Source organism: Anguilla rostrata, chromosome 12 (genome assembly GCF_018555375.3).
Source record: "Anguilla rostrata isolate EN2019 chromosome 12, ASM1855537v3, whole genome shotgun sequence".
In the NCBI taxonomy this organism is placed as follows: Eukaryota; Metazoa; Chordata; class Actinopteri; order Anguilliformes; family Anguillidae; genus Anguilla; species Anguilla rostrata.
The window spans coordinates 34648597-34673177 of NC_057944.1; the positions used below are offsets into that span (position 1 = coordinate 34648597).

The 24581-nt window shown below is 48.4% G+C and overlaps 1 protein-coding gene across 1 annotated transcript; it reads right to left on the bottom strand.

The window, feature by feature from the left end:
* Positions 1-284: 284 nt before the first annotated feature.
* Positions 285-19274, bottom strand: brca2 (BRCA2 DNA repair associated). Its single transcript, XM_064302294.1, has 27 exons — positions 19136-19274; positions 18525-18623; positions 17923-18168; positions 16996-17068; positions 16733-16782; positions 16563-16591; positions 16281-16392; positions 16132-16187; positions 15470-15560; positions 13560-14597; positions 8722-13458; positions 8459-8557; positions 8277-8346; positions 7661-8190; positions 7208-7395; positions 6701-6888; positions 6124-6294; positions 5636-6011; positions 5377-5532; positions 4856-5003; positions 4629-4741; positions 3721-3922; positions 3426-3592; positions 2700-2838; positions 1915-2177; positions 1556-1666; positions 285-1074 (listed from the first exon to the last, which is right to left on the bottom strand). Exons 2-27 carry the CDS (start codon positions 18604-18606, stop codon positions 646-648), a joined length of 9864 nt encoding a protein of 3287 aa, XP_064158364.1. The 5' UTR covers positions 18607-18623; positions 19136-19274; the 3' UTR covers positions 285-645.
* Between the last annotated feature and the right edge of the window lie 5307 nt (positions 19275-24581).

The following is a 24581-nucleotide window of genomic DNA, read 5'->3' on the forward strand; positions in this document are numbered from 1 at the left end:
CCCAGAGCCTTGAGGTGCTCCATTGGTCTCCAGTTGTAGAGTGATGAACAGCACTGGACAAATGCAGGTTCATATTTGAAATTTCAAGCTTGAAACTGCCAAATGATTCAACATGTATTGACTCTCCAGGGCTTTCTGAAGACTGCTGCTGCTGCAATTCTTTGTGTAGTAGTCCCCTAAGAGGTCTTTGCAGGTGTATACGAAAACAACATCTTGCAGTTCAGACCCGTCTGAAATTAATAACTGAAAATATAAAATTAAATAAACTGGGTCAATCATGAAACTATGGTTTAGCATATTTTTATTTAATAGTATTTTAAATACAACATATATACATATATTCTAAATTATGAATTTTATTCATACATGTACAGTAAGGGGAAAGGGAAAACAAATCCAGTGTTGTGGAGGATTTAGGCATATTTTCCATTTGACACAATGTAAGCATGTAAATTGCACGTAAGCTGAATTTGCCAGTGAGACACTGCAGTTGTCCTTATAGGCAGTGAGTCTCGGCATGCTTGTCCATTCAGTACTCTCTTCAGTCTCTCTATACGCAGCTGCCATGGAAGTTTGACAGCTTTCAGGCTGCCAGATCCAGTGTACAGTTTACCCCAGACACAGTGGTTCCCGTGCTTCCCGTGGTCACCTGGACACGCCCGCCTCCTCCTGCCCCCCCAGCCCGTCCAGCAGGGCCTGGGTGTTGATCATGGCCAGCTCCTCGTCATTGACCCATTCGGCCTCCTGAGGGGGAGGGGCACGGCGAGGCGGCGGGGTCGGCAGGGTCGGGGCACGGCGAGGGGGCGGTGTCGGCGACGGGGGAGGGGCGGGGCGGGGAGTCTCAGACCTTCGCGGGGGATTGAAAGTCTTCCTCAGCGACGGCGAGGCGTGTGTCAGCAGCGGGCTGAGCGGAGGAGGGGACGGGATGCGGGACAGGAAGTCCAGGCCTCGCTTCCTCTTTACGCTTTTGGGGTCCCGGTCCTCTGGAGTGCTCGCTGGTAAAGGGGGCCTCCTGCTCACAGGGGTGAGCAGCCCCGAGCCTCTCACAGACTGCTGGGGGGTTTGCCCATTCACCTGCATGCAAAACATCGTTTGCGTGTTAATGCTCCACAAACACAGACTCTGTTGGATATAAGTGAGTGGACACACACATATGCACGCACACACACACACACACATCTTTAATGGTAATCCATCCTATTTGTGCGCCTGTCCCACTGCTGCACTTCCAATTTCAATTTCAATTTGAGAGAGTGAAACCTCGCGCGTGTGTTCTCTGAAGCACGTGCAACCAGCCAGCCGTCTTTACTGCGCAGTCCTTCAGCTGAGCTGCGCGGACACAGCGCTGGAGGACTGCGCAGCTGACGCAGCTGACGCAGGCCACAGGACCAGAGCAGTCACTGCTGCACCATGAGGTCCCTCACTGGCTGATATTATGGGAGGTAAGCACTGATGGATCACTGGACTCCTGGCTACAGTTCGAGCTGACATGTTCAGCATTTTATTACGGACTGTGGGGCACATCGTAGCACCAAGCACCCGCTCTCCTACTTGCCATTTTTGGAGCTGGACCCACGTCTCTTGGAGACAGCAGAGCACTCTGGTTGTTTGATGGGATAAAACTGGCGAGCTTCTCTTCCGCCATCTGAAAGAAGCCCTCGTTGCCCTGGTAACGGAGTGACAGACAGACGTGTCAAGGAAGAGCAGGGGAATCATCACCTGACTGCCGTTTACGATAACCTTATGCAATCTTGTGCAAGCCATCCCTAACTCACAAAAAATGGTAAATGAAATAATTTTGCGTCAGGTGCACAATGCAAGTGGTGTAATGTCCTTTTGGAGAAAACAGTCGTGAGAGTAATCTGTTCCAATGTGTCGTTTTAGGGGAGGCAGTTCAGGGCTCTGGAGCAGCACCTGTGCGATGCTCCTCAGGTGAGCACAGGCCTCCTGCAGGTGCGGCTCTTTGGGGTTCGTGGAGAAGAGGGCCAGCTCTCCCGCGTACAGGGCAGGTACGGGCGCGGGCACGGCGGTCCGGTGCCCGGGCTGCAGGTTACTCAGCGCCAGCAGGGCCCGAGGCTTCACCAGCTCCTCCAGCGCCAGCTGTGCCAGGCTGGCGCCGATCCGCACGGACACAAAGTCCTGATGCCCGTCCGCCAGGTAGAGCACGGGGGAGGGGCCTGCATGGAGGACGGATCAGTCATCTCCACACCAACCACACCTCACCCACACAATTACAATACACAGCCAAATACAGGACACAAGGGAATAGAACATTCTAGAGAGAAACGAGAGAGAAAAATGAGTATATATCAGAGAGGGAAAGGGGAACCACTGATAAGACAGGCAGGAAAACGGAATAAAGTGGGGGAGGGGAGAGGTAGGTTCTGAGCACTAATCTGACGCATGGCTTGATTGTGCAGTACATTGTTGTGTTGACTGCTGATGAATGCAGCTTTGTTGTGGTCAACACCAAAACTGCACCCTAACCACAGCTCTCTGTAGCATGCGCTCTCTCAGCCAAAGTCACAAATCTCTGCAGAAATTACTGTTGGACATGTGCAGGTATGCCACTATGCCCATTTGTCAATTTTATGCCTCACCACAATGGTCCACATAGCAGCGATTCTGCACCATCTCTACGAGTTTAACACATACTGCTCTGAATTTAGAGAAGACTCACAAGCCTCTGTGCTACTCACCGTGTCTGTCAGTAATAGAGACGACATACCCCACCACGTCCACCTCTCCACACAGCGGACGGAAACCCGCACCCTGAAGAGCCCTGAAGCTCCAGGACACCCGGGGCTGGAACAGCTCACACAGGGATTCTGGAGGGGCCTTTCAGGGAGACAATGACATTAAAATTCTGGACCATCGGAGTCTCGTCTGCGCGTCGACAGATTTGAAAGAAAAGGCCCATTCAAACTGCGCAAGTGTGTACAGCTGTCTCAAGAGGCGCAGAAGCAAAGACCAAATGCCTGAAGTGTTAGCCTTCCTTCAGCAAATGGCAAATAATTTATAACCACCAGAAATACACACGTCACACGTCAGGGTTTTAAACAAAAAATCCAACCAATATTGGATTACAGAATATGCAAATTTACAGTGGCTTCTAAAATTGGTCCACATAATTGCACACATCACCATTTATATAAATTACTGTTCAAAATGTTCATGCTGCAAATGCTCAAAATTCCGATCAATTAAGTTAAATGGCTGCAGGTGGCCTGGGCAATGTTTCCACGAATATCCAGATCAATTTCCATGTTTAATTAAAATATTATAATAATAACGATACATTTCTTTAAAACATTTAGCATTCAAAGGAGATTTTTTCCCCCTCTCATTTGGACAGTGAACATCCTGCGTCTCTCCCCCAAACACATTCACTGAGTGCACTTCCTGCAGGGAGCCACTCCCGGTACCTGAATGTGCTGGAACTGCGTTTTCTTGGTGCCGGTGAGCTGGACGGCAGCCCTGCCGGCCTGTTTCTTGCCCCAGGACGTGGCCAGCTGGTAAACCCTGTACCTGCACCCCTCCCTCAGCAGGGGGCGCAGCTCCGCCGGGGGGCGCCAGACGCTCAGGAGGTACACTGGGGAGACGGGAGGGCGGGGGGGTCACGGGCGTGGCCTTTTGGTACGCGCCTGAGCGTCGTCCTTGTTTTGGACATACTGCAGTAACTAACGGTAAGGAGGAGGAAGTGACACGGCGTGAGCTCACCGCTGCCGCTCCGCCGGTCCCTGGAGTCGCAGATGCTCAGCTTCCACACGGGGGTGACGTCCCGGTCGGGGCAGCCCCCCTCGCCCTCCTGCGCCTCCGCCAGGGCCTGCCGAAAACGCTCCTGCAGCCGGGCCTGCCTCTCCTGCCCCAGAGACTCCCTGTAGCTGCTCAGGACGGCCAGCTGCTGCTCATTCAGACAAGACTGTAAAACACACACGCACATACACAAATACACACACACACACACACACACACACACACACACACACACACACACACACACAGATACATACACACACACACACACACACACACACACACACACACAAATACACACACACACACAGATACATACACACACACACACGCACACATACGTACACACATATACATATACATACATACATACAGGACACACACACATATACATACACACACACACACATGTACACACACACACGCACATACATACACGCACACACACACACACACACACGTATCGACAGGGTCAACTTTCTCAGAGAACAACTCTGAGGTGCAAATCAAAGCTGTGCAGCTTTCGACAGGCCTAAACACCGTTCCCCAGTTTTATCTGAAGTTCTGCACTCAGTCAAACCGCCCCTGGCTGCTTCTCTGGCGTTCTTCACATGAAAGGTTAATGATATTACCATGGAAACAGTGAGCAGTAGCATCACAGATAAATACCGAGCCTCTGGGGAATGTTTTAAAAAGATACACAAGTAGTACCATCTGGCACTGGGGACAAACATGATCCTGGTGTATGTACAGTGTGTTTGAAGTTCCTAGCATGAAGAGAAACACAAATTGCTTTGATCCGCTTTCAAAGTTCTCCGAAACACAGACAGGACCGCGTCGCGTGCCAGTCTGCGAGCCTGCGAGGCCCTCACCTCCAGGTGAGCGGGGTCGGTCTCCACGGCCTCGTGCAGCTCCTCCCCGTCCTGCAGCGCCTCCATCTCCTGCCGGGTCAGCCTCCGCCTCCTGCTTCCGGCTTTGGTCTTCGCTGTGGGGGGAAAAAAAAGCCTCATTGCTCCTCCCGTAGTACATTTGTGCACTTCTGTTCTGTACGGAGGTAACGGCACTGGATTTTGGTTTTTTGGGTAAGGGGGTTACGTACCCTCCTGCTCCCTCTCAAACTGGGCCTGAACCCTGCTGAACAGGAGCTCCATGGCCTTGTGCCTGCGGTCGCCGTGCCTCCTGGCCTCCCGCTCTTCACAGCGCTCGCTACGGAACACAAAGACCCCGCCCGGCTGCTTCTCCATCCACTGCCAGAGAAATTAATCAATCAACGAGTTCATTGAAAAAAATAAAGGACGCATATACACGCACCTCGAGAAAGATATGGTGAAATGAATAATCTTTTTATAATAATAAAACTAGCCAAAACACGGAAGGGGGGTTTAGACTAAGGACGAAAAAAAAAGCCTACATAGCATAGGTACTGCAAAAACATCTTACAGAGACTGCAGATAGAACACAGAGCTTTAAATGTTTGAATCTCTTGAATGTTCAAGACATGTAAATCACTTTGGTATCTAGCCTTTGCGAGCAGGCGAAGACTTCACGACTCAAAGGCCTTCAGCTGCTTGAAAGGCTAGCTTTGAGCAGTTTTTACTGAGGGAAGTAAAATGGACATGCCTGGGTTGGGTAGCTTCTCAACACCACTATGTCCACACAGCCGACCAGGCCCCCGTTGCAGTACAGGGAGGAGAGGGGCAGCCGGAAAGGCCGAGGGTCGCGGTGGAAGCCCAGCTTGGCGTCCCAACGAGCCGGCCTGGTGCTGTTGGCAGAAATCTGAGAGCAGAGAGGCAGAGAGGCCAGCCGGTTTAATCTCCAGGGCTTGCGCTGGCTTCACCAGGCACACAGAGCATGGCTGTGTCCTCGGGTGACCCCTCACCTTCAGCATGAGCGATTCGGGGGCCTCCAGCGGGGAGCAGGCGTCCTGGGACCCCACCAGCTCGGCCCCGTGGGTCACCACCTTCCCGCCGACCGCCAGCCGGCCCTGGAGCAGCATGGCGGTCAGCGGGGCGTCCAGCAGGACCTTGATGGCGTACCAGCCGTCCGTCACCCAGATCACCCCGCCGGGCTGGCCGCCCGCCTTGGCACCAGAACCGGGGGAGGCTCTGCTCTCGGGCCGGACCGGCCCGGCAGGGGCGGGGCCGGAGGAGACGACGCCACACACGCACAGCACCATGGTCTTCGCCGGCGTGTCGTCCCTTTCCATGACCTTCCTCAGGGCCGACCTCCGGCTCCGGTCCACCTCCACATCGTACCTGAACACCGCACAACACATGAACACTGGCCCAACTGCAGAAGCGCTCACTTCACTGTTGCTCGGTATGTAATTTAACGGTTTGTGTTTAAATGAAACTGTCAGGTGTGTACCTGTATTTGAGCTGCAGCAGCACCTGCTCTGGGGTCAGGCAGTAACCGCCCATCACTGAAGGGAAGGCCCGCTCCATGGAGGCCCGTTTCCAGACCACCCACCGGTAGTGGTTGTACAGCCAGCCCTCGCTGATCAGTTTGGGGTCAACCCCTGGGGTGTCGCACAGGGCCCTGTGGAAGAGGCGGGACGTAGTGATAAAAAAGAACATGCACTGTCCAATGTGCCAGACTGAATGTGCAATAAGAACGCTAATTTTAACACTTTGCTCCACAGGGAATACTGTCAGAAAACCTCAGATTCAGTCACAGTACTGAACAAAATACTGAATGTCAGAGGACCTAAATTACTATATAACATTTTATATTGTACAATATAATATAATATAATCACTGCTTGCAATGAGAGCGTCCCTTAATACTTGGGCTTCCACACCCATTTTACTTTCATTTTAATGAATTAAAAAGGTCATTCCATTTTGAGGCTCCTTCTCACTCATATGAGTGCTGCCATAAGGGCCTCTTCCAGCTGGACTGAGCGCATTAATCTCACAGTGCCTGAACATTTAAAAACGCACACCTGTAGAACTCCTCCTTCCCCGCCGTGCCGTCGTTGCCGGGGACGAGCCGGCCCCCGTCGGCCAGCGGGACCCCGCCCCCGGCCGCCAGCACCTCCTCCCTGAAGAAGTCCCCGCAGCGGAAGCGGAACGACTCCGCGCTGGCGCTGCCGATCTGGGACGCCCCGCGGGGGACGCCACACGCGTACAGCTGGAGAGGAGAGGGGAACAATAACACTCACTAAAATAACATTAAATAATACGCTGTACGAAATGAATATCGTACCTTATCGAACCTGTGTTTTGTAGTTGTTCCAATGACCGTGATACACACTTTCGTACGTCGCTTTGGATAAAAGCGTCTGCTAAATAAATAAATGTAAATGTAATAATATTATAAAAATACCATTAGACACGAAGAGCAAGGCGTCATCCCACAGGAAGTTAGTCAAAAATTGCTTTTTTTTGTGGGTGGTGAGGGTTTGTAACTAAAGCAGTGAGTGGAGAGCGAGTTTAAAATGTGTGGGCACCTCTTTCGGGGTGTGGAGACCAGGGCACCGCCCCCCTACAGCGCTCCTCAGAGGCACCCGGGCCACCCCGGAGGTTTTGGCCAGGAGCAGGCTCCCCGGCTGGGGCCGGATGGCCTGCCGCCTCTTCTTCCTGATCCGCATGTCCTGCAGGTCCCGCGCCAGCTGCAGGCTCTGCAGCGTCTGCACGTCTACAAACAGCCAGCAGGAGTGCTCATGAGCACAGCTTTACCATGCAGACTTTACCAGATCCACCCACAACTCATAGCACAGAACAGAGATCTGCTGCTTGCATTTGCAACAGCAGAACACTTCAGGGCAGGTCATTGTCAAACAATGAGTGTTTTACAACAATTACATAGCTCAAATGACATTTTGATTCTGCTGTGAAAACTGGTAATGCCATGTCGTGAATCAGCAGTTGTCTGTTCAGTAGTGAACCCATGCTGGGGATACCTGAGCTGCCAGCCTCCAGGTCCCCAGGTGAGGGAGGTGCGGGTGTGGGCTCCTCTGGTTCTGCCTCCTTCCCTGCAGGGATGTTTGGGGTGACAGGGCCCTGCCCGCTCTGGGCACCACCACAGGTGCTGTGTGGTGTGTGAGTGCCCGATTCCTGACCGGACATCTTCTCCTCACTGCCTGGATCTGGATGGGAGGTGGAACCTGCCGATTTCCTAAGAGGAGGAACAAACACAGCCGGCAGAGGGGGAGTCCCAGGACGGCTGGAGGACGGCTGTCCGGGCCCCTGTCCCAGGGGGTTACCATCGGGCTGGGTTTTCCTGAAGGGGGGCGCAAAGGTACTGGGAGGCCTTCTCGACTCTGCTGGCAGACTGGTTCCCTGGACCTCGGGCTTGGGACCCTTCCGAAAAGGGGGCACAAACACCGCACCCCTGGGATTCACCGGCTTGCTGTCCTGAAGGAAGGAGCCTGGGACGACGACCTGTGGCTCTGTTTTTCTGTGTCTGTGGTCCAGGACGCCCTTCTTATCCCTGCCCATGAAATAATCACCAAAAATATGTTAGCCACAGAAAAAAAAGAAACACTCATGATTTCTCTTTATCAGTTTGAGACATACCCAGGAGGATGAGTGACATTAGGTTGAAGTGGCACACCGTATCTGAAGATTCTCCTGTCTCTTAACATTACTAGAAAAAACAGGAACAAAAACATACTTTAAATCAACTGCCAAAATGCATACAGAATTGGCAATTCCATTAAACAGTGAACACAAAGGAGTTAAATAAATGGCTTTAACACCATTTGGGCTGCTCTTCACAGGAGTCAGCACGGGCCGCTGATCACTGTCTGATGTCTGGTCAAAGTTCGCCAGGAGCCGTCTTTTGAGAGGAGGTTGGTCTGTGGGGAAAATAAAGCTGTGATTTGAACATGCATGAACTTGATGTCCCCCTGCTGGCAAAGGGCAGTAATCATTTATTCATTTTTTAACACGCCAGTTTTCCTTTGCTACAGAACACATTTTGAACCGGTAAAAATGTAAAATAAATAAATAAAAATCATACCTGGAAAATCCGAGTCCTCCGATTGGAGCCTTTTGCCACGCCCTCGTGTCCCCCCGGCCTCAGTCACGGCTGAACTCGGCTGGAGAGACGTCCTCCCTGGGGCCCCCCGGAGGCCCTGCTCGGCCAGGTCCTCGTCCTCCAGCAGGGCCCTGGTGCACGCCATGGCCTCCTGCTCCAGGTACCTCTGCTGGGTGTCCGTGCAGCTGCTCAGCCCCGGCGAGCGCAGGCTCGGCGGGGAGCTCCGCCGGGTCTCGCAGTCCGCCGTCTCCGCGGCAGCCCTCCCCGGCGCAGAACGTTCCCGGGAAGGGGTGGAGTCACAGGGCCACACGGGCGCCTTTCCGTTCTCTCGAGCGTTTTGGCGATCCGCGGCTTGGCCTTGGCTTGGCGGTCCTTGTGGGAGGTTCTCGCAGCTGCTCGGTACAACAGAACGTTCAATTCCGTCAGATTCCGCAGGCAAAAGATTTGTGCTCGGAAGAACCATTTCAGAGACGGACGCGGTCTTCTCGTCAACTGCGCTGATGTCAGGAGCAGTTTTATCCGGATTACGATGGGTAGAACTTCTTTTATTTTTTATAGGATCCACCTTCATTTCTTCACCAAATACCTGGTCCAAATTATCACAGTCTCTGAATTTAGCCTTTGCCTCCTCAAGAGCCTGGACTGAAACAGATACCCGATTACCTCTGGCTGTGTTGAAACCAGAAGCACGCTTCCCTGTATTATTATAAGGGCCACCTTTCACTTTTAAATCCTTTCCTCGAATCTCTGCTGTGATTTTATCATTGGAGCAGTCTTGTAATGAGACCTCCATTTCACAAACGTTCTTCACGGAGGTGGACAGCCCCTTCCCGCTACCTGCGCCAGTACCGCACCCGCTTTCACACGGAGGGGTCGGAACTGAACTAGATCTGCATTCCATTTTGAGAAGTCTTCCAGGTTCCCCACTTTCAACATCACAGCATTCACTAAGCAGTGCCTTAGCTTTGAGAAGGGCCTTCTTGGACACAGACACGCCTTTACCACTTGCGGTGCTGAAGCCACAGTTACCGTTCGTAGAATCCTTTTTATGGGCAGATGTGGAATTCTCGCCTAGGGTTTCCGCTTTCACTTCACCAGGTTCAGGCGAAGCAGCGTCGTCGCAGTCCGCGAATCGAGCCTTCGCCTCCCGAAGGGCCCTGAGGGAAACGGACACCCCTTTACCGCTGGCCGTGCTAAAGCCACGACCGTTCTTGTGCCGAGGATCCGGAGTTGAACCCGCCATAAATTCCAGTCTCTCCGACTCCACGTGGGGTTTCTCGTCACATTCCTTCAGAAGAGCATTTGCTCTCAGGAGGGCCTTCTCGGATACAGACACCCTCTTGCCACCAGCAGAGGTGAACCCGCAGTTAACCGTCCTAAAATTACTTTGCAGTTCAAAGGACTTTTCATTTGTATGCCCCTCTCTTGGTCCACAAGTGGTTGCACAGTCCACAATGCAATCACTGTTTTTAAACATGTCCTTCACTTCAAGGAGAGCCTTTGCTGAAATGGACACGCCTTTACCACCGGCAGAGATGAATCCAGAACTGGTTGCCGTCGGATTTATCGGGTCGCCTCTGGTTCCCCCACTGACACCCTCTCCTCTTACTGCCCCGGTAATTCCGCACTCTAGTCTATCATCACAATTCTGAAACATGGCCTTTGCCTGCTCAAGGGCATTTGGTGTAATGGCCACACCTTTTCCACTCGCAGTCTGAAAGCCACCACTGTTTCCACCCAGAAGGCTGTGAGAGGAAACATGCCCATTACTCAACCTGGAGGCGTTCCCAGGTTCGGGAGTGTTCATTTCTGTACACTCATTAAGAAGAAACTGAGCATACTGAAGAGATTTTTTGGACACGGTTACCTTCTTACCACCAGCAGTGCTGAAGCCACAATTACCCTGGATGTTGGAAGTTGAAATACTACCGCTGCCTTCATCTGAAACAGCTGCCATCTGGCATGATCCAGAGATACGACCACATTCGTTTGAGGTGGTTTCCAGGAGCGCTTTTTCAGCTGAGCACAATTTGTTTGCACACGGTGTGCTACAGCCTATGCTGCTTTCACTGCCCATGTTAGGAGTTTCTGCTCTTGAGGAGTCTTCTTGCACAGAGGTCGCATCAATCTCCTTTTCTACGTGTACGGCATCAGGTTCGTCAGCACCGTAATCAGCAGCAGATGTTCTCTGCTCAGCACCATTCTCACTCTTGCATTTCTCAGAAATGCTCTTTGCTTTGTCAGTGGCGTCAGCAGATGTGTCTGGTTGTTCTTTGTTTTCGGACACGGCATTCCACCCCTCTCGCTCATCTCCACGGAAGCCTCGTCCTTGCGCGGTTTCCAGATTCTCCCCTAAATCTGCGAACATCTCCCTCGCTTTCCTCAAAAGCCCCTCCGAGACATTTACGGCAGTCCCTCTGGCGGTTTTGAAACCCGCGCCACGCTTGTTGCTCATGCTACTGGGCTGGTCGTGAGAAATTTCCAGCTTTTTACCCATGTCTCTCTGAAGACCGCCTTTTGAACAAACAGTCCTCGGTTGCTTTAAAATGGCGTTTCCTTGCTCTGCTGAACTAAGGGCAGGTGTCGGAGGCGGGCGTTCATCTAACCTTAAATCAGTGCCTATTCCATTTGGTGCACAGGGAGCTAATAAATCTCTTGGCCAAGTAGTACCTGCACCTTCTAAACTGTTTTTGACAGTTGGCAATTGAAAAGAGGAACAAACGTGGGGAGGGTAAGGCTCTCCAGAAGGGAGATTTAATTCAGAAATGGCACGGTCTTCCTGAATCGCTTGCGTATTTTCAGATGACACACCCACTTTTAAACTTCTTCCACCTGGGCTTACTGCTCCTGGTGAACGGCCAATCTTCTTGATGCAGTGGCTCTGGTTCATAACATTACTCCTTGGAGTGTTAAATGTCACATGGGCGCCTGGAATGTTTCTGGCTCTTGGCACCTCGGTGACAGTAGCACCCAGTACATTTAAATGAGATGGATCTGCACTCTTGTCACGACGCACAGAGCTCGGCGATGGCACGCAACCAACGTCCAAGTCATCAAAAACCTTTGAAGCCCTCTGAAGAACTTCCTTTGACACAGCAATTTTCTTTCCACTTGCAGAAGAAAAAGCTACAAAGCTTCCTGAATCATAATTATTCTTAGGGACCAACGATGCACTTGGGTCCTCAGTGTATTTTGTGACTTTTGCATTCTTATCAGCGAAGTCATAACTCAATACTTCCACAGGTTTGGATTTATGGCTGGAGTCCTGTCGATTTTGCTTGTGGTAAGAACTGGCAGTTAATTTCTCAGGCATAATCGCATCGGCCGGTAGTTTTCTAGAACCCTGCCGCTCGCACTCAGAGCTGAAACTGTCATCAAAGTCGATGCCGGTTAGGAAATCGGGATCTACCTCCTTGTCACAAGGATGATTGCAGACGACTTCGTCCGAGCCGGCTGGAGTCGAGATCGCCTGCCTGAACTGCGTGAACTCAAACTGGCTGCCGGCGTCCTCTAAAAGGCTGCACAGCTCCGTAACGTCAGCTCTCTGTGAGGCCGTCAGACACCCGTAGGGCTCAGAGGCTTTCGGCTCAGAGGACGGCCGGACGCGCGAGGGCGCAGCCATCAGCCCCGCTGAACTTTTCGACGACGTTCCAGTTTCCGCTTCAACTTCACCCGCGGCGTCAAAATCAGTGCAGCTGGTTCTGGGGGAAACTTCCAAGAGCTTCTCATCTTCAATATCCTTGAACAGCTGCTTGGCTTTCAGCAGATTCGCAGAGGACAAACGTATCGTGCCGTTGGAGGCTGTTTTGAAGCCGACAAAACCAGGATTTGGAGAACTGCCCTGGGGAGAACTCAGGGAACTGTGGGGGGAACTCACTTTTCTCAGCGATGCGCGCTGCCGACTTGCAGCTGCATTACCAGCTAAAGAGCTCTTGGCCCCGTTGTAATGACTCTTCTGAGTCCGTTCTGCAGATTCAGACATCTGAGGCTTCCCCTTAGAGACGGACGATTTAATCCCACTACCCTCTGCACCCTCATCGAGCAACGCCTTTGCCCTCTGTATGGCTTCCAGAGACAGAGGAATTCTTCTGTTGCTGGCCGTTTTAAAGCCCACAGGAGCACGATTCTCAGCGACTTTCCTGGAGCTGGAAGCGTGTCCGATGTCGGATGACCCGTGAAGCTGCGTGGCACCCGACCAGGTGGCGTGGTAGCCGCTGTCACACGTCATGCGCGTCGCGTCGGACGCACGGAGAAGGCCGCTCGTTTCAGCGGCCTGAGTGCATCCGGTGAGGACGGCGGTGCCGTGACCGGGACAGTCGACAATGTCACGGTCGCGGGGATCGTCGGCACATCCGGGCTTTTCCGTCGGCACGGGAGCGGAAGGTCGACGCGGCCGTTTAGATTCCATTACGGAGTGGCATGCTGTTGCTGAGAAACGGGTGTCAGTGTCACGGCCAAGCGCGTCAGCACTGCCGCTGGGCGCTCTGCCAGGATTCCACTCTTGGCTGTAATCCTCCGCACTGGTAGCGCACAGCAGGGGCATGTGATCCAGCCCACTTTCCACTTCATTTGATGCAGTAGGGACTACCGCCATACTTGCGTCGCTAGCTTGTTCACAAAGTTTTTTACATTCCGATTTGTCTTTGGTGACATTGTCACTGCGATGCAACGCCTTTACGCTGGACATCACAGCGTCTGTGCTCCCATTCAACGACTCACCTTGAAAACAACACAAAAAGAGAAATAAAAACACCTATGTAAAATATAATGCATTGAACTTAAGTAGAAACACTTAAGATTTAGAAGAATTAAACCCTTACCTGGAAATGGAACCGTTGGCGTGGAAACTGTTTGACTACGGTCGCTATGGTTATGTTTTGCTTGCACAGGGAGTCGTGGGCTCTGAAGAGAATACACAAATTTCCGGGGAGGTTTCCTGGTGGAGGTGACAGCAGGACAGCCTTCCAGGGACGACCCCGGCAACGGCGACTCGCCTGGCCGGAGGACCAGCACACCAGTCTGCATCTCAGTACTGCATACATTAATCCCTGGGCCGCTTGCTGGCACTGTACATTTACCAGAGTCTGACTGGGGGAACGAGGGGTTCAGTGGCAGCGTAGTTGGCCAGGAGTCCTCAGATCTCATGCTCTTCGAAGCCTCTGCCCTTTGCTGTGGAAACTCTGAATGCAAGGGGCCTACAGTCTTTGCCTGAGTGTTAGCCACATTTGTAGGGAGGACAGCATCCCACTGTGCACTTGCACCCCCTGGCACCCTAATGTCTTTAGGATCACCTTTAGAAGCTGGTCTTTCCAGCTGAGCTGCATTAGCCGGCCTATCAGCCAGCGCCTCAGTGACCGGTGCGGTGCCCCCGCCTGAGGATGACGGCACAGCACAGAAATCAGTTCCCGCGCTAGCGCCCGAGGTGTCAGGCAAAGTCAACGGCGTCCACTGGGTGACGCCGCAGTCCATTGCCTCTGGGGAATTGCCCTTGTGAAAGGCGAAGGTGTCCGCGACGCGTTCCGCTCGGCCGGCCATTTTGGGAGGGTCTTCAGGACGTCCGCTCTCCAGAGCTGGGGGGGGAGGAGTCGGCGCCGCTGCCTTGGCCGAGCAGGCCTGCCTCCTCCTGCTGCTGCTCCTCTCCCGGGCCTTCACCCTCCGCAGCGCCGAACCGCCGTTACTGAAGAAGATGGACAGGACCTCTTCAGCGCCATCGAGCACGCTGGCCACCGTGCTGCGCACTTCTCCGTCCTGGATGGCGTCGGGCAGCGTCTGCTTCCACGAACCGTCCCGCACGTCTGCTGAGGGGAGCTCCCGGCAATCGCTCCCTTTCACCAGGCCACCCAACCGGCTATCTGCTCCTGTTGATGCAATGCAACAGGAAAGGTTTACTCCAAATGCTAAACTCCATCCCATGGAAATCAAAACACATTTCTAAAAGTGAAATGAAACAGGTAGCGAGACATGTACATGGCATATTATACAGAGTATTGTATACACATCAGGCTTTTCACTAAAAATATCCAAGCATGGCAGCCTGCATGGGGAACGAGGTGTTCAGACTGCCTGCTAATGAAATGGGCAGTGCAAAATGTGTCTTTTCACACAAGCAAAACGCACCCCCAGGCTTATCGCAAAGAGAAAGAATTTCCGGAGTGTGGCTTATCTCAATTTAAAAGCTTGCATTTTAGTCATTTAGTCACTTTGTTTTGGTCATTTATTAATTCACTTGCAATGCCACTACACAAGGTCCACACTTGGAGCATCATTAAACTGTACATTATTTTGCATCTTCTGAGTCAGCACAAAACAAACCATTGTTGTGCCGAGTGCCACTAGGCATCTTTGAACCACAAAATTCAATTACAACCGCCCAGATGGAAAATACAAGAATTGCATTTTTCAGCATGAAAATATAGAGAAGCATAAGTCATCTGATAACATCCCCCATTTTAGGACCAAAAAAACCCCAACGGCTAAAAAAAGGCCACAGCCAAGCTATGAATATTGCCTTATTAAAAACCGCTGGGGGAAAAAAAAAGTACACAGCAAAGATATGACTGTTGCCCTATGAAAACCATTGAAACAGAGGCCCGACTCTTCCTCCATAGCTAAACACGTAATATTTCATATTTATAAATGGCAGAACAAATTGGGCACCTCAAGCAGCTTCAAAATTTAGGCCTCATAAAAATGCAGGGAAACTTTATTAGTCACAGAGAAAGCCACTCACCAGATGGTTGACCAAACAAGCCCTCAGGCTTTTCAGTGATCTCAGTCATTCGGGACACTTTTGACATGGAGGGGAACAGCTCTCGCACAAGCTGAATTAGGGAAAAGGCATTAGGGAAGTTTGAGGCATCAGGCAATAAGACACAAAGCAATAGCCGTGAAATTGAGTTAAACCGTGCTCCCTACACAGCTATACACTACAAATTTCTATCATGAAGGATTGTGCTTATGCCTTTAGTCTGGGGGTAATATATCCACTATTACTTTCACATTTTTCTTTTAATATACAAGGATAAAACACTGAAGATCCCAAAGCACAATCACGTAACACCACCATGTATGCATCTGAAATGTATTCATTAAGATTCAATACGAAGATATTCAAATAGGAATATTCAATGGATCACATACCTTAATTAAAGATTACAAATCAAGAACTACTCATTCAAGCTATAACGTGACCATTATGCAACACCTATAATGTACTGTACAGTAGTTTCAATGTCAGCAGCATTATAATGAAGTAACACTGTTACATTATAACTCAATGCCATCTCCCTCCTGCTTTTGGTGAAGTTTTCCCCATCCTGATGAAAACAGCACATTCATAAATACAATAACACTTTTCATTTTGCGCAGAAACAGCCTCCGGTATCAACTCACAATAACACGTTTGTCTCCGGAGGGGCTGACTGGACCGGCTTTGTCCTCCTCCTTAGCTGCAGAGCAGGGGAAACAAACACGGTGAGCCAGCAAAAAAAAAAAAGAAAATGTTTCAACGCGGAAAGGACAAACACCTACTTCCTCCTTACCCAAAATTATGGTGGGGGAGATGACGGGAGGGGTGTTGAGAGAGCTGGTCCAGGACACGTCAGGGTCCAACTGCGCACCCAGGCTTTCAGAAATGCTTTTGCAAGAGACGGCCTGAAAACAAATACCATACAAAAAAAAAGAAGGAAACCACACCATGATGGCTCAATTATTAGGCAACCCGTTAATTATGACTTTGACTGACGAGAAATACAAGATTTATGTTAAACTAAAATAAGTGAGAAAATTGGCACGAGGTAAAAATATATTATTCCTGTACTTACAGGCCGGCTTTTTGGAATGTTCAGCAGTGCTGGATTGAAGAGGGAGAAAAATTATCAATGGGAGGAAGAAGTTACTGAACTTCTAAATTAACTATATGCAACTAGAATAAAGAAAAGACTACAAAAACTACAATCCCAGATGTTTACATTTTGGAGATCAGAAAACTTACCAAAATCATCCGCAGTCAGACTTGTATTGCCATGTTTATCAGCAGTTCGGCTGAAAAATAAAAATCAATAAATAAAAAATAATTATTTATGTTCAACATACTGACCACAACATGGACTACATTTTCGGCAGCAAACCTTCTCTGCTTCGTGTTAAAATAACAACATTCATTGTAGCTGTATACTATGTTCATATTGTGTCAAAATATAATGGCGCAACATGTACGGTCTTCCTTCAACAGACACAAGGCAGAGACTATATTACCTGTTTTTAGCAGATCCAAAGAAACACATGCTTGTGTCCACCCATGGTAATGTTTTTGATCCTCCAGCAGCTCCTGTGCATTTTAGAAAAAAATCTGTATGAGCAAATTAAACTTTGTAGTCTAGCTACAGATAATTGTCTAAATGTACATTTAAAGCCATCTGGCTGTCAGATAAGTCTGCAAGTATCTACAACAGAGGTAACCAACCCTGTTCCTAGACAGCTACCATCCTGCAGGTTTTTACTCCAACCCTAACAAATCACACCTCATTCAGCTAGAGATCTCGTTATGCTGCAAATTAGTGGAATCAGGTGATTCAGAATTAGGGTTGAAATGATAACCTACAGGACGGTAGATCTCCAGGAACTGAGTTGGTTACCACTGATCTAAAATATCCTTTATTGGACTTTCTGGGCCAACAAGAAATTGATACAATATCATTAATCCCAGAAAGTCTACTACTCCGTTAAGGCAAACAGTTGCAATAACTGTGTAGCAAAAGAGATGACCTGTTAACTCAGGGTCGTCAAACTCCAGTCCAGGAGGCCCCTAGTGTCTGCTGGTCTTCAGTGCGTTTCAGCAGGAGTGATTAAGCCAGGGGTGTCCAATCTTATCCAAAAAGGGCCGGTGTGGGTGCAGGTTTTTGTTTTAGCCCAGCACTACGGACCTGTTCCAACTAATTATCTAATTCTGGTCTTCAATGAAGAGCTTGACAAGTAAAATCTGGTGTCTAAGTGCTGGGCCAGAACAAAAACCTACACCGGCCATATTCCAATAAGATAGGACACCACTGATTTGAGTCACTGATTGGCTAAAGAGTCCACACACCTTGTTCTCAATGCCTTAACTGGCAGCTTACAGAAAGAAACTGTGCCCCTTGAGGACCAGAGTTTGACAACCTGCAGTTTAACTGAGCACCCGACTACCTCTATCAGGAGAGAAGAGCTCCTCGTCCGTGGTTAGGAGTTCAGGTGACTGAGCCGTCCGGCTCTTGAAGATCTTGGGAGTGGAGAAGATCTGGCTGTCCGCGGCCGGTTTTCGCAGCGGTGTTCCGAGGGAGGCCTCCTGCACACGAGCCCCCCCGGGCACCTCTGGATCCCGGGCAGAGGCTCCATCTCTAGCGGCGCTGACGGTCAGCTCCTCAAACCAGTTGGGACAAAGTGGCCCCAGCTCTTTGAGAGAGTTGGTGAAAAGCAAGCAAATGACAACACTGTCAGTTTTATTACCAAATCACATCCACCACAACAATCATGTGATGTAGCTCTTCAGGGAGGGAACCAGTAACAAAGCTGTAGAATTAAAATGGAATTCTGTAAGTGTCAGCCAAGCAAATTAATAACATAAAACTGTGGTCCAAATTCAATTAAATATGGTAATAGATATATACTGTAACTGGCTCTTTTCCCCCACATATTAAGGGGGGGGGGTCACAGCTTGAAGCTAGCCAACACGTATATAACAGAGAAACTGGATACCACTGCTGCTACAACTGGACAGGCTACAAATCAGTTTACTGAGAATATCTCACCTTGAACGATGTGATGCTTGAAGACTTCGAACATATTCACACGTGTACCTGGATCCAATAATCTTTGAGAAAAGCCTGTCATGTTCTCAGATCCTTAGCCTGGATTTATTTAGATAGATGAACAGTTAAGTACATCAGTATTTATATTTGGAATAGAGCGCCAGCAAGACAACTTTTCTGGCTACTGAATAATATATGCATTTGACAGTCTTCACAAAACCTGAAACCTGCATTGCTAGCTAAACATGAAAAGAAATGTACTCTACATAACATAGCTATCCAAACTAGATTATCTGCCGTAAACTTCTTTTCAAGATGACGTTAGCCAGTTAGTTAGCTGACGCATTAACGTTGCTTATGAAAATGTTGCTTGCTGACGTTATTCTACAGTTCCGCAGTTCGCCATAGATAGAGCTTGCGGCAAATAAAATATAAAATACAGTAGTTACTGTTACTTAGTTTACAACAGTAACGGATAATGTCAGCTATCGCGACCTCAACGACATTTACCTTTTGGGTGGTTGATAGCTTCGATATACGTTAGCTAGTTCACATAGCTTCACACATCAAATGATGTGGTACCAAACTTTACTCAAGCTCATGACAAATACCTTTTCATAGCGTCCTGGAATCGGTTTCATGGCTGAAATCCACGTTTTGACATTTATATGAAGAAAAACATCGTAATGTATTACTACTGCAGACTCTTCAGATTCGCACTATTTTGCAACTCCCGCCGCGCCACCTCACATTGGAACACTGACGGAAAAGGGATATTTTTAAGCCAATCAGGAGATGCTTGAGTCATAGTGGGCGGGACAAGGAAGTCCGTGCACGAGAATGCGCGAGGAATAGACGGTGCGCGCTCCACTACCCTGGAGGTTCACCAGAGGTTAACCGGCTGTGGGTTTTCCTTGATGTGCAGATTTAATTTCATGATACTGTAAAATTATTAGTCTACTAAAGCGGCAGTGAACTATACGAATGAGTGTCGCCAATAGTGTGACTAGGACGATCTCTTTTGATCCAGGTCAGCTGAGAAAATGAAATAAATTCCTTAGAAAATGAACGCAAACTAAATTTTTAATTGGTTGTGAACAATTAAAAGCCGAATTGCAACCGAATAGCCGAATTGCAACTTCAAATAAAACATTTTTCTCCAATTGAGCCCTCTCGCTCTCCAATAAAGCATTTAAAAGTATTCAAAAAATTCCTTCACTTTCAGGGTCTAATATATAATAGGAAATCTGAGTGCTTATAAGGGGCCTTACTCAAATAAGGCCATATTTAGCTTCTATTTGGCTAAATAAAGCAATGTTCTAATTATTGTACATAAAGTAAATGAACAGAAAGATTTATACTTGTCATTTGTGCAATGAAATACACCTAAAATCTATCGTGCATACTATCAGCCAGGCTTATATCACTAGTATAGGTGAGGTATAGAACTGCAAATGAAATTACATGAGGTAAGATTTGATAGCATTCCACAAATGAGTGTAATTCTCTGTATCTTCTTTGGTTGCAGTAAATGAGACACATTTAATATACCAGCATTTGTATTTTTTTATTTCGTTACATAAGTGTACAGAACACAAACCAAAATTACTTCACAAAAGCGGTAAAAGTATTTACACGGTGAAAAAACCTACATTGATACTCCTTATGGAAGCTTTAAAACGTGTGCAACATACCTTCTTTAAATGCACACAATCTCTGTTTCTGACAGCAAATTAAAAAATAAAATCTTATCAGCATGAGCAAAGCTCCCTTTGCACTATATACAAATGTATCTTTCAGTTAAAATATGAATTTCTTATGTTCATAAATACTTCTAATACATTTCATCGTACATAAAATATGCATGCTTGGCAGTTTTAAAAGAGAACATAAATGTCTTTTCATCCTATAAAACTACTAAGTTCAATGCATGTTGCTTTCTTTATAATATAAATAACAACTCTAGAAGCAAATACCTACACAGTAGAAAGCAAACACAAGTAAAAATTATCAGGACCAATCTCTTAAGTGACAGATGACCAGTGATGGTATCCAGTTCTTTGAGACAGTAGCTTTGAAATATTGTAGTTTAGTTCAATATAAGTAGTTTAGCGTGTACGCATGAATCTTGCGTTACAGTGTTCAGTGGATGGTAGTCTGATTACAGTTTGGTTCACAAATATACAGGCTCTCAGCTTTCAACCAAGCAATGAAAAAAAATAATATTCAGCATCATGTCGCCTGTTACACCATTCTTCAGACTTCAAGTAGCCAAAAGCACTAAAAATTCAAAAAAAAACATTCTTTCAATGATACAGTAAAAGTCTTTCACTTGAGTGAAGCATTGCACGTTTTCCCCAAAACATTTAAAATAGCAAAACATCTGCAGAAGAAGAATAAGTTAATGTCACTTTGGTACGTCCTTTTTGTCGGGTGTGGAAGTTCGTGAGCTCGGTGGCGAGTGGCTGCCGCTCCGTGATGTCGTTAGTGCAATAAAGGCGGGCGGGCGCTCTTTCGTAACGTGGGGGAAGCGGTCTCGCGTCACCACGCCGGCTCTCAGGGTGCTGCATGGACACCTGAACACCTGAAAATCCTCACGTGTTCAGGGGTACCCTCCCCCCCCCCACCCCAAGCCGAGCAGCGTCAGGACAGCACGCCCCACTTTCCCCAAGCGGGAGGAGAACTTTTGGGGGCCTCCGTAGGGGTAGCAGCAGCACACCGGGGCAGGAGCAGGGGCTCGGTCCAGGCGCCCCACCCCTGTCAGAGGCTAGAGCCGGACGTGTTGGAGTCCGGGAGGAAGGTTCTGATGACCCGGTAGCCCTGAGCCCGGCGAATCATGTCCTTGACCTCTCCGTTGAGCTCCGTCAGCTTGACGCAGATCTCGGACAGGTCCTGCTTGGAGCCCACCAGCGCGAACGTGCCCGTCTGCCCCAGGGTCTGGTGCCGGAAGTAGATGTTCAGCAACGTCTGGACCTCGTCTTCAGAACCGCTGCCGAAGATGTCATTGGGCCAGACGCTCCTGCAAAGCACCAGGAGGGAACTGCAGGGTCAGGAATTTCATTCGATCCCTCATGGCTACCCAATTTACCGTGTAAATGCATACTAAATGAATGGACACATTTGTGAGGACGCCAAACTGTATGAAAAAGAGGTAGTTTGTGTCCCCGCTCAGTCATTCAACAGAGATTTCTTCATGAATATTATGCATGTATGTATGTACGTATTTATGTATCCATGTATATATGTAGAGTATGTATGCATGCATGTATGTTTTTATGTATGTATGTACGCATGTGTCTATGTATGTATGTATAGTACTGTATGTATGCAGTACTATACATACATACAGCTGCAGAAGCTGCAGAAAAGAGCCATCGAGACAGAAGAATGGATCAGCGTCAGGGCCTGACCTGCACTCGCGGATGTAGCGGATGGCGGTGGTGAACTCGCTGTTCTTCAGGCCCTCCAGGATGGCCTGCACGGCCGCCTCGGAGGAGCTGAAGGTGGGTTCGGAGGAGGAGGAGGGGCCGTCCTGGGCGGCCACAGACCGCGCCGCTGCCTTGAGACTGGACTTCAGGTCGCTCAGCTCCTGGGACATGTTCACCAGCTGCAGGGGGGGGGGGGGGGGGGGGGCACAGGGAGCGAGTGAGAGAGAGGAGTGACACAGGGGTAGATCACCAAGCTACGGTCAACCAGTGAGAGTTGCCGCAGCAACATCAGGTTGAAAACATAAGCTGTGCTATGTTGCCAGTGGCCTACAGCATAACAAATAAGCCAATTTGATTTTTTTTTTCAAGGTCAGTTACCAAAAAATCTTAAACAAAATATTACACCGGGTTAGAGGGATATTTATATACAGGCAAAAAATATTTAGAGTAGCGGTCTTGTCATTCATTTTTTAAAATGCTTTTGTAACACAATCCTGTTCATTGTCATTCCAATAAGTCTGATTTGAACTGAACTGAATTGTGAGACTGACAGATTGACTGAGAGAGAGAGAGAGAGAGAGAGGCAGAGAGAGAGAGAGAGAGAGTGAGAGAGAGAGAGAGAGAGAGAGCGAGAGAGAGAGAGAGAGACAGAGAGAGAGAGAGAGAGAGAGGAGAGAGAGAGAGAGAGAGAGAGAGAGAGAGAGAGAGAGAGAGAGAGGTCAGGGCACCAGGGTGTCACTTACCTCTGGAACAGAGCTGATTGCATGAACCTGGCCAATCAGCTTACAGTAGGATTGAAAAAGCAGCAGCAGCTGAAAGTGGAGCTTGTAGAGTCTTTGACACAACTCCAGTTGCTGGACAGATGAAAAAATGCAGTCAGCAAACTCCCACTGTGTAAATCAGCACTTTAAATACGGCCATCTTCTCATTATATGCAACAAGTTTCAGTATGTCACATTTCTCAGCAAAATGTATAGCGAATTTCTGATGCATTTCATAATCCCACAATGTTTTCTTTAAGGAAACAGAAGAAAAATGTACAGCTCAATTGCTAATAATTCCTTTGTCAGCTGTCAGTTCCCATTGTACTTTTAACTACATTTAAAACATGTAGAAAAATAAAATACAACGATCAAAATTTCTGACAAGTAATTTCTACTGATATTAAGCCAGTAAAAAAAAATGTATCACTAAGGTTTAAAAACAAGCCTCGTCTTCAAGGCCTTCAGTCCCACCACAGGAAGTGCAGGAGTATCATCACATAACACAACTAGATCTGAGGGTCCTGGAATCAGTCTCCATTTATTTTATTAGCTTTTTTTTCGCAATTGTTGCTGAAAAGCCATGAGGAGTATTCCTGCTGTGACTGTGTCTGTTTCATCTGAGAAGCAGTACTTCTGTGCCTCAGCGACTGGCATAATTAGGCACTACAATATGCTGTGAGTCTCCCCGGAGCCGCAAAGCGAATCAGAGGAAATAAAATGCTAATTTACGATAGCTGAACACAGTCATCTCGTCTAAGAACAGGAAAAAATATTTCTGCGTAGTGACAAGGTGACTGACAGGAGAGAGAGAGCAAGACAGTGAGAAACAGAGAAACAGAGGCAGAAAAAGAGACAGAGAGTGAGAGAAAGACAAAATAAAAAATGAGTTGCATTTAACTTACTGCCAGAGATTCCATTTGCTACGCAGCAAGCATGTTACAGGGCAAGAAAGTGGTAAGAGGAAGGAAATATAGAATAAAATCAATGAGAAAAAGCATGCAAACTGCAGCGGTCACATTTGGAAGGGCGGAAAGTCTTTGCAGTGGTCATAAAATAATTTAATTTTACCAGTACATGCAAGGAGAGAGACCGAGAGCGAGGGAGATGGGGAGGAGGAAGAGGAAAAGGAGAGAGGAAGAGGCAGCTGCAGTTTCAAAAACCCACAGAAAGCCTGGAACCCTCGCGTGAGTCCTTCTCAAGCCAAGCAGGAAGGTGGCTGTGCTTCGCCTTTTTACAGATGCAGGTACTCTGCTGGGAGAGTGGCTCAGCTAACACTAGTCAGATTAACACGGCACGTGACTGAGCAGGGGTAGGGTGCCCAATGACCATCTGTATATTATTATTATTATTATTATTACTAGCATCATCATTCATAATTGTAATAATAATAATAATCATTGCATCGTCGCTATTTTTCATTTTGTGGAGGATCCTTAGCCCAGCAGAGTTCAAACGTCACATTGCAAAGAGTCAGGGCTCGGGGGTGCAGTGATGGAGTCGGTGCGATGGGCTCAAGCTGTAAGCCGGGATTCAGCGGCACAGAGAGAAATGAAAGACTTTCACTCACAGAGCTACCGGAGAGTGATCAACGGGGAGAAATGTGAAAGATCAATAGAAACGCGATCTGAAGTAATCTGAGATAATATTCCGTTACATGACCATTATTATTTCACATATCAGAGGTTTGTGCTTGCTGGAAGACAAGTGAGAAGCATTTTCATTGGTTTTCAGAGAAAAATAAAATCACTTTACACAGATTTTAGAGCAGACAGAAATACTAATATTAATCTATTGCATACCATAACAGTAATTCATGTTTACACCAGTAATCTGGGTTAATGTTCTTGATACTGTCCTGATCATAT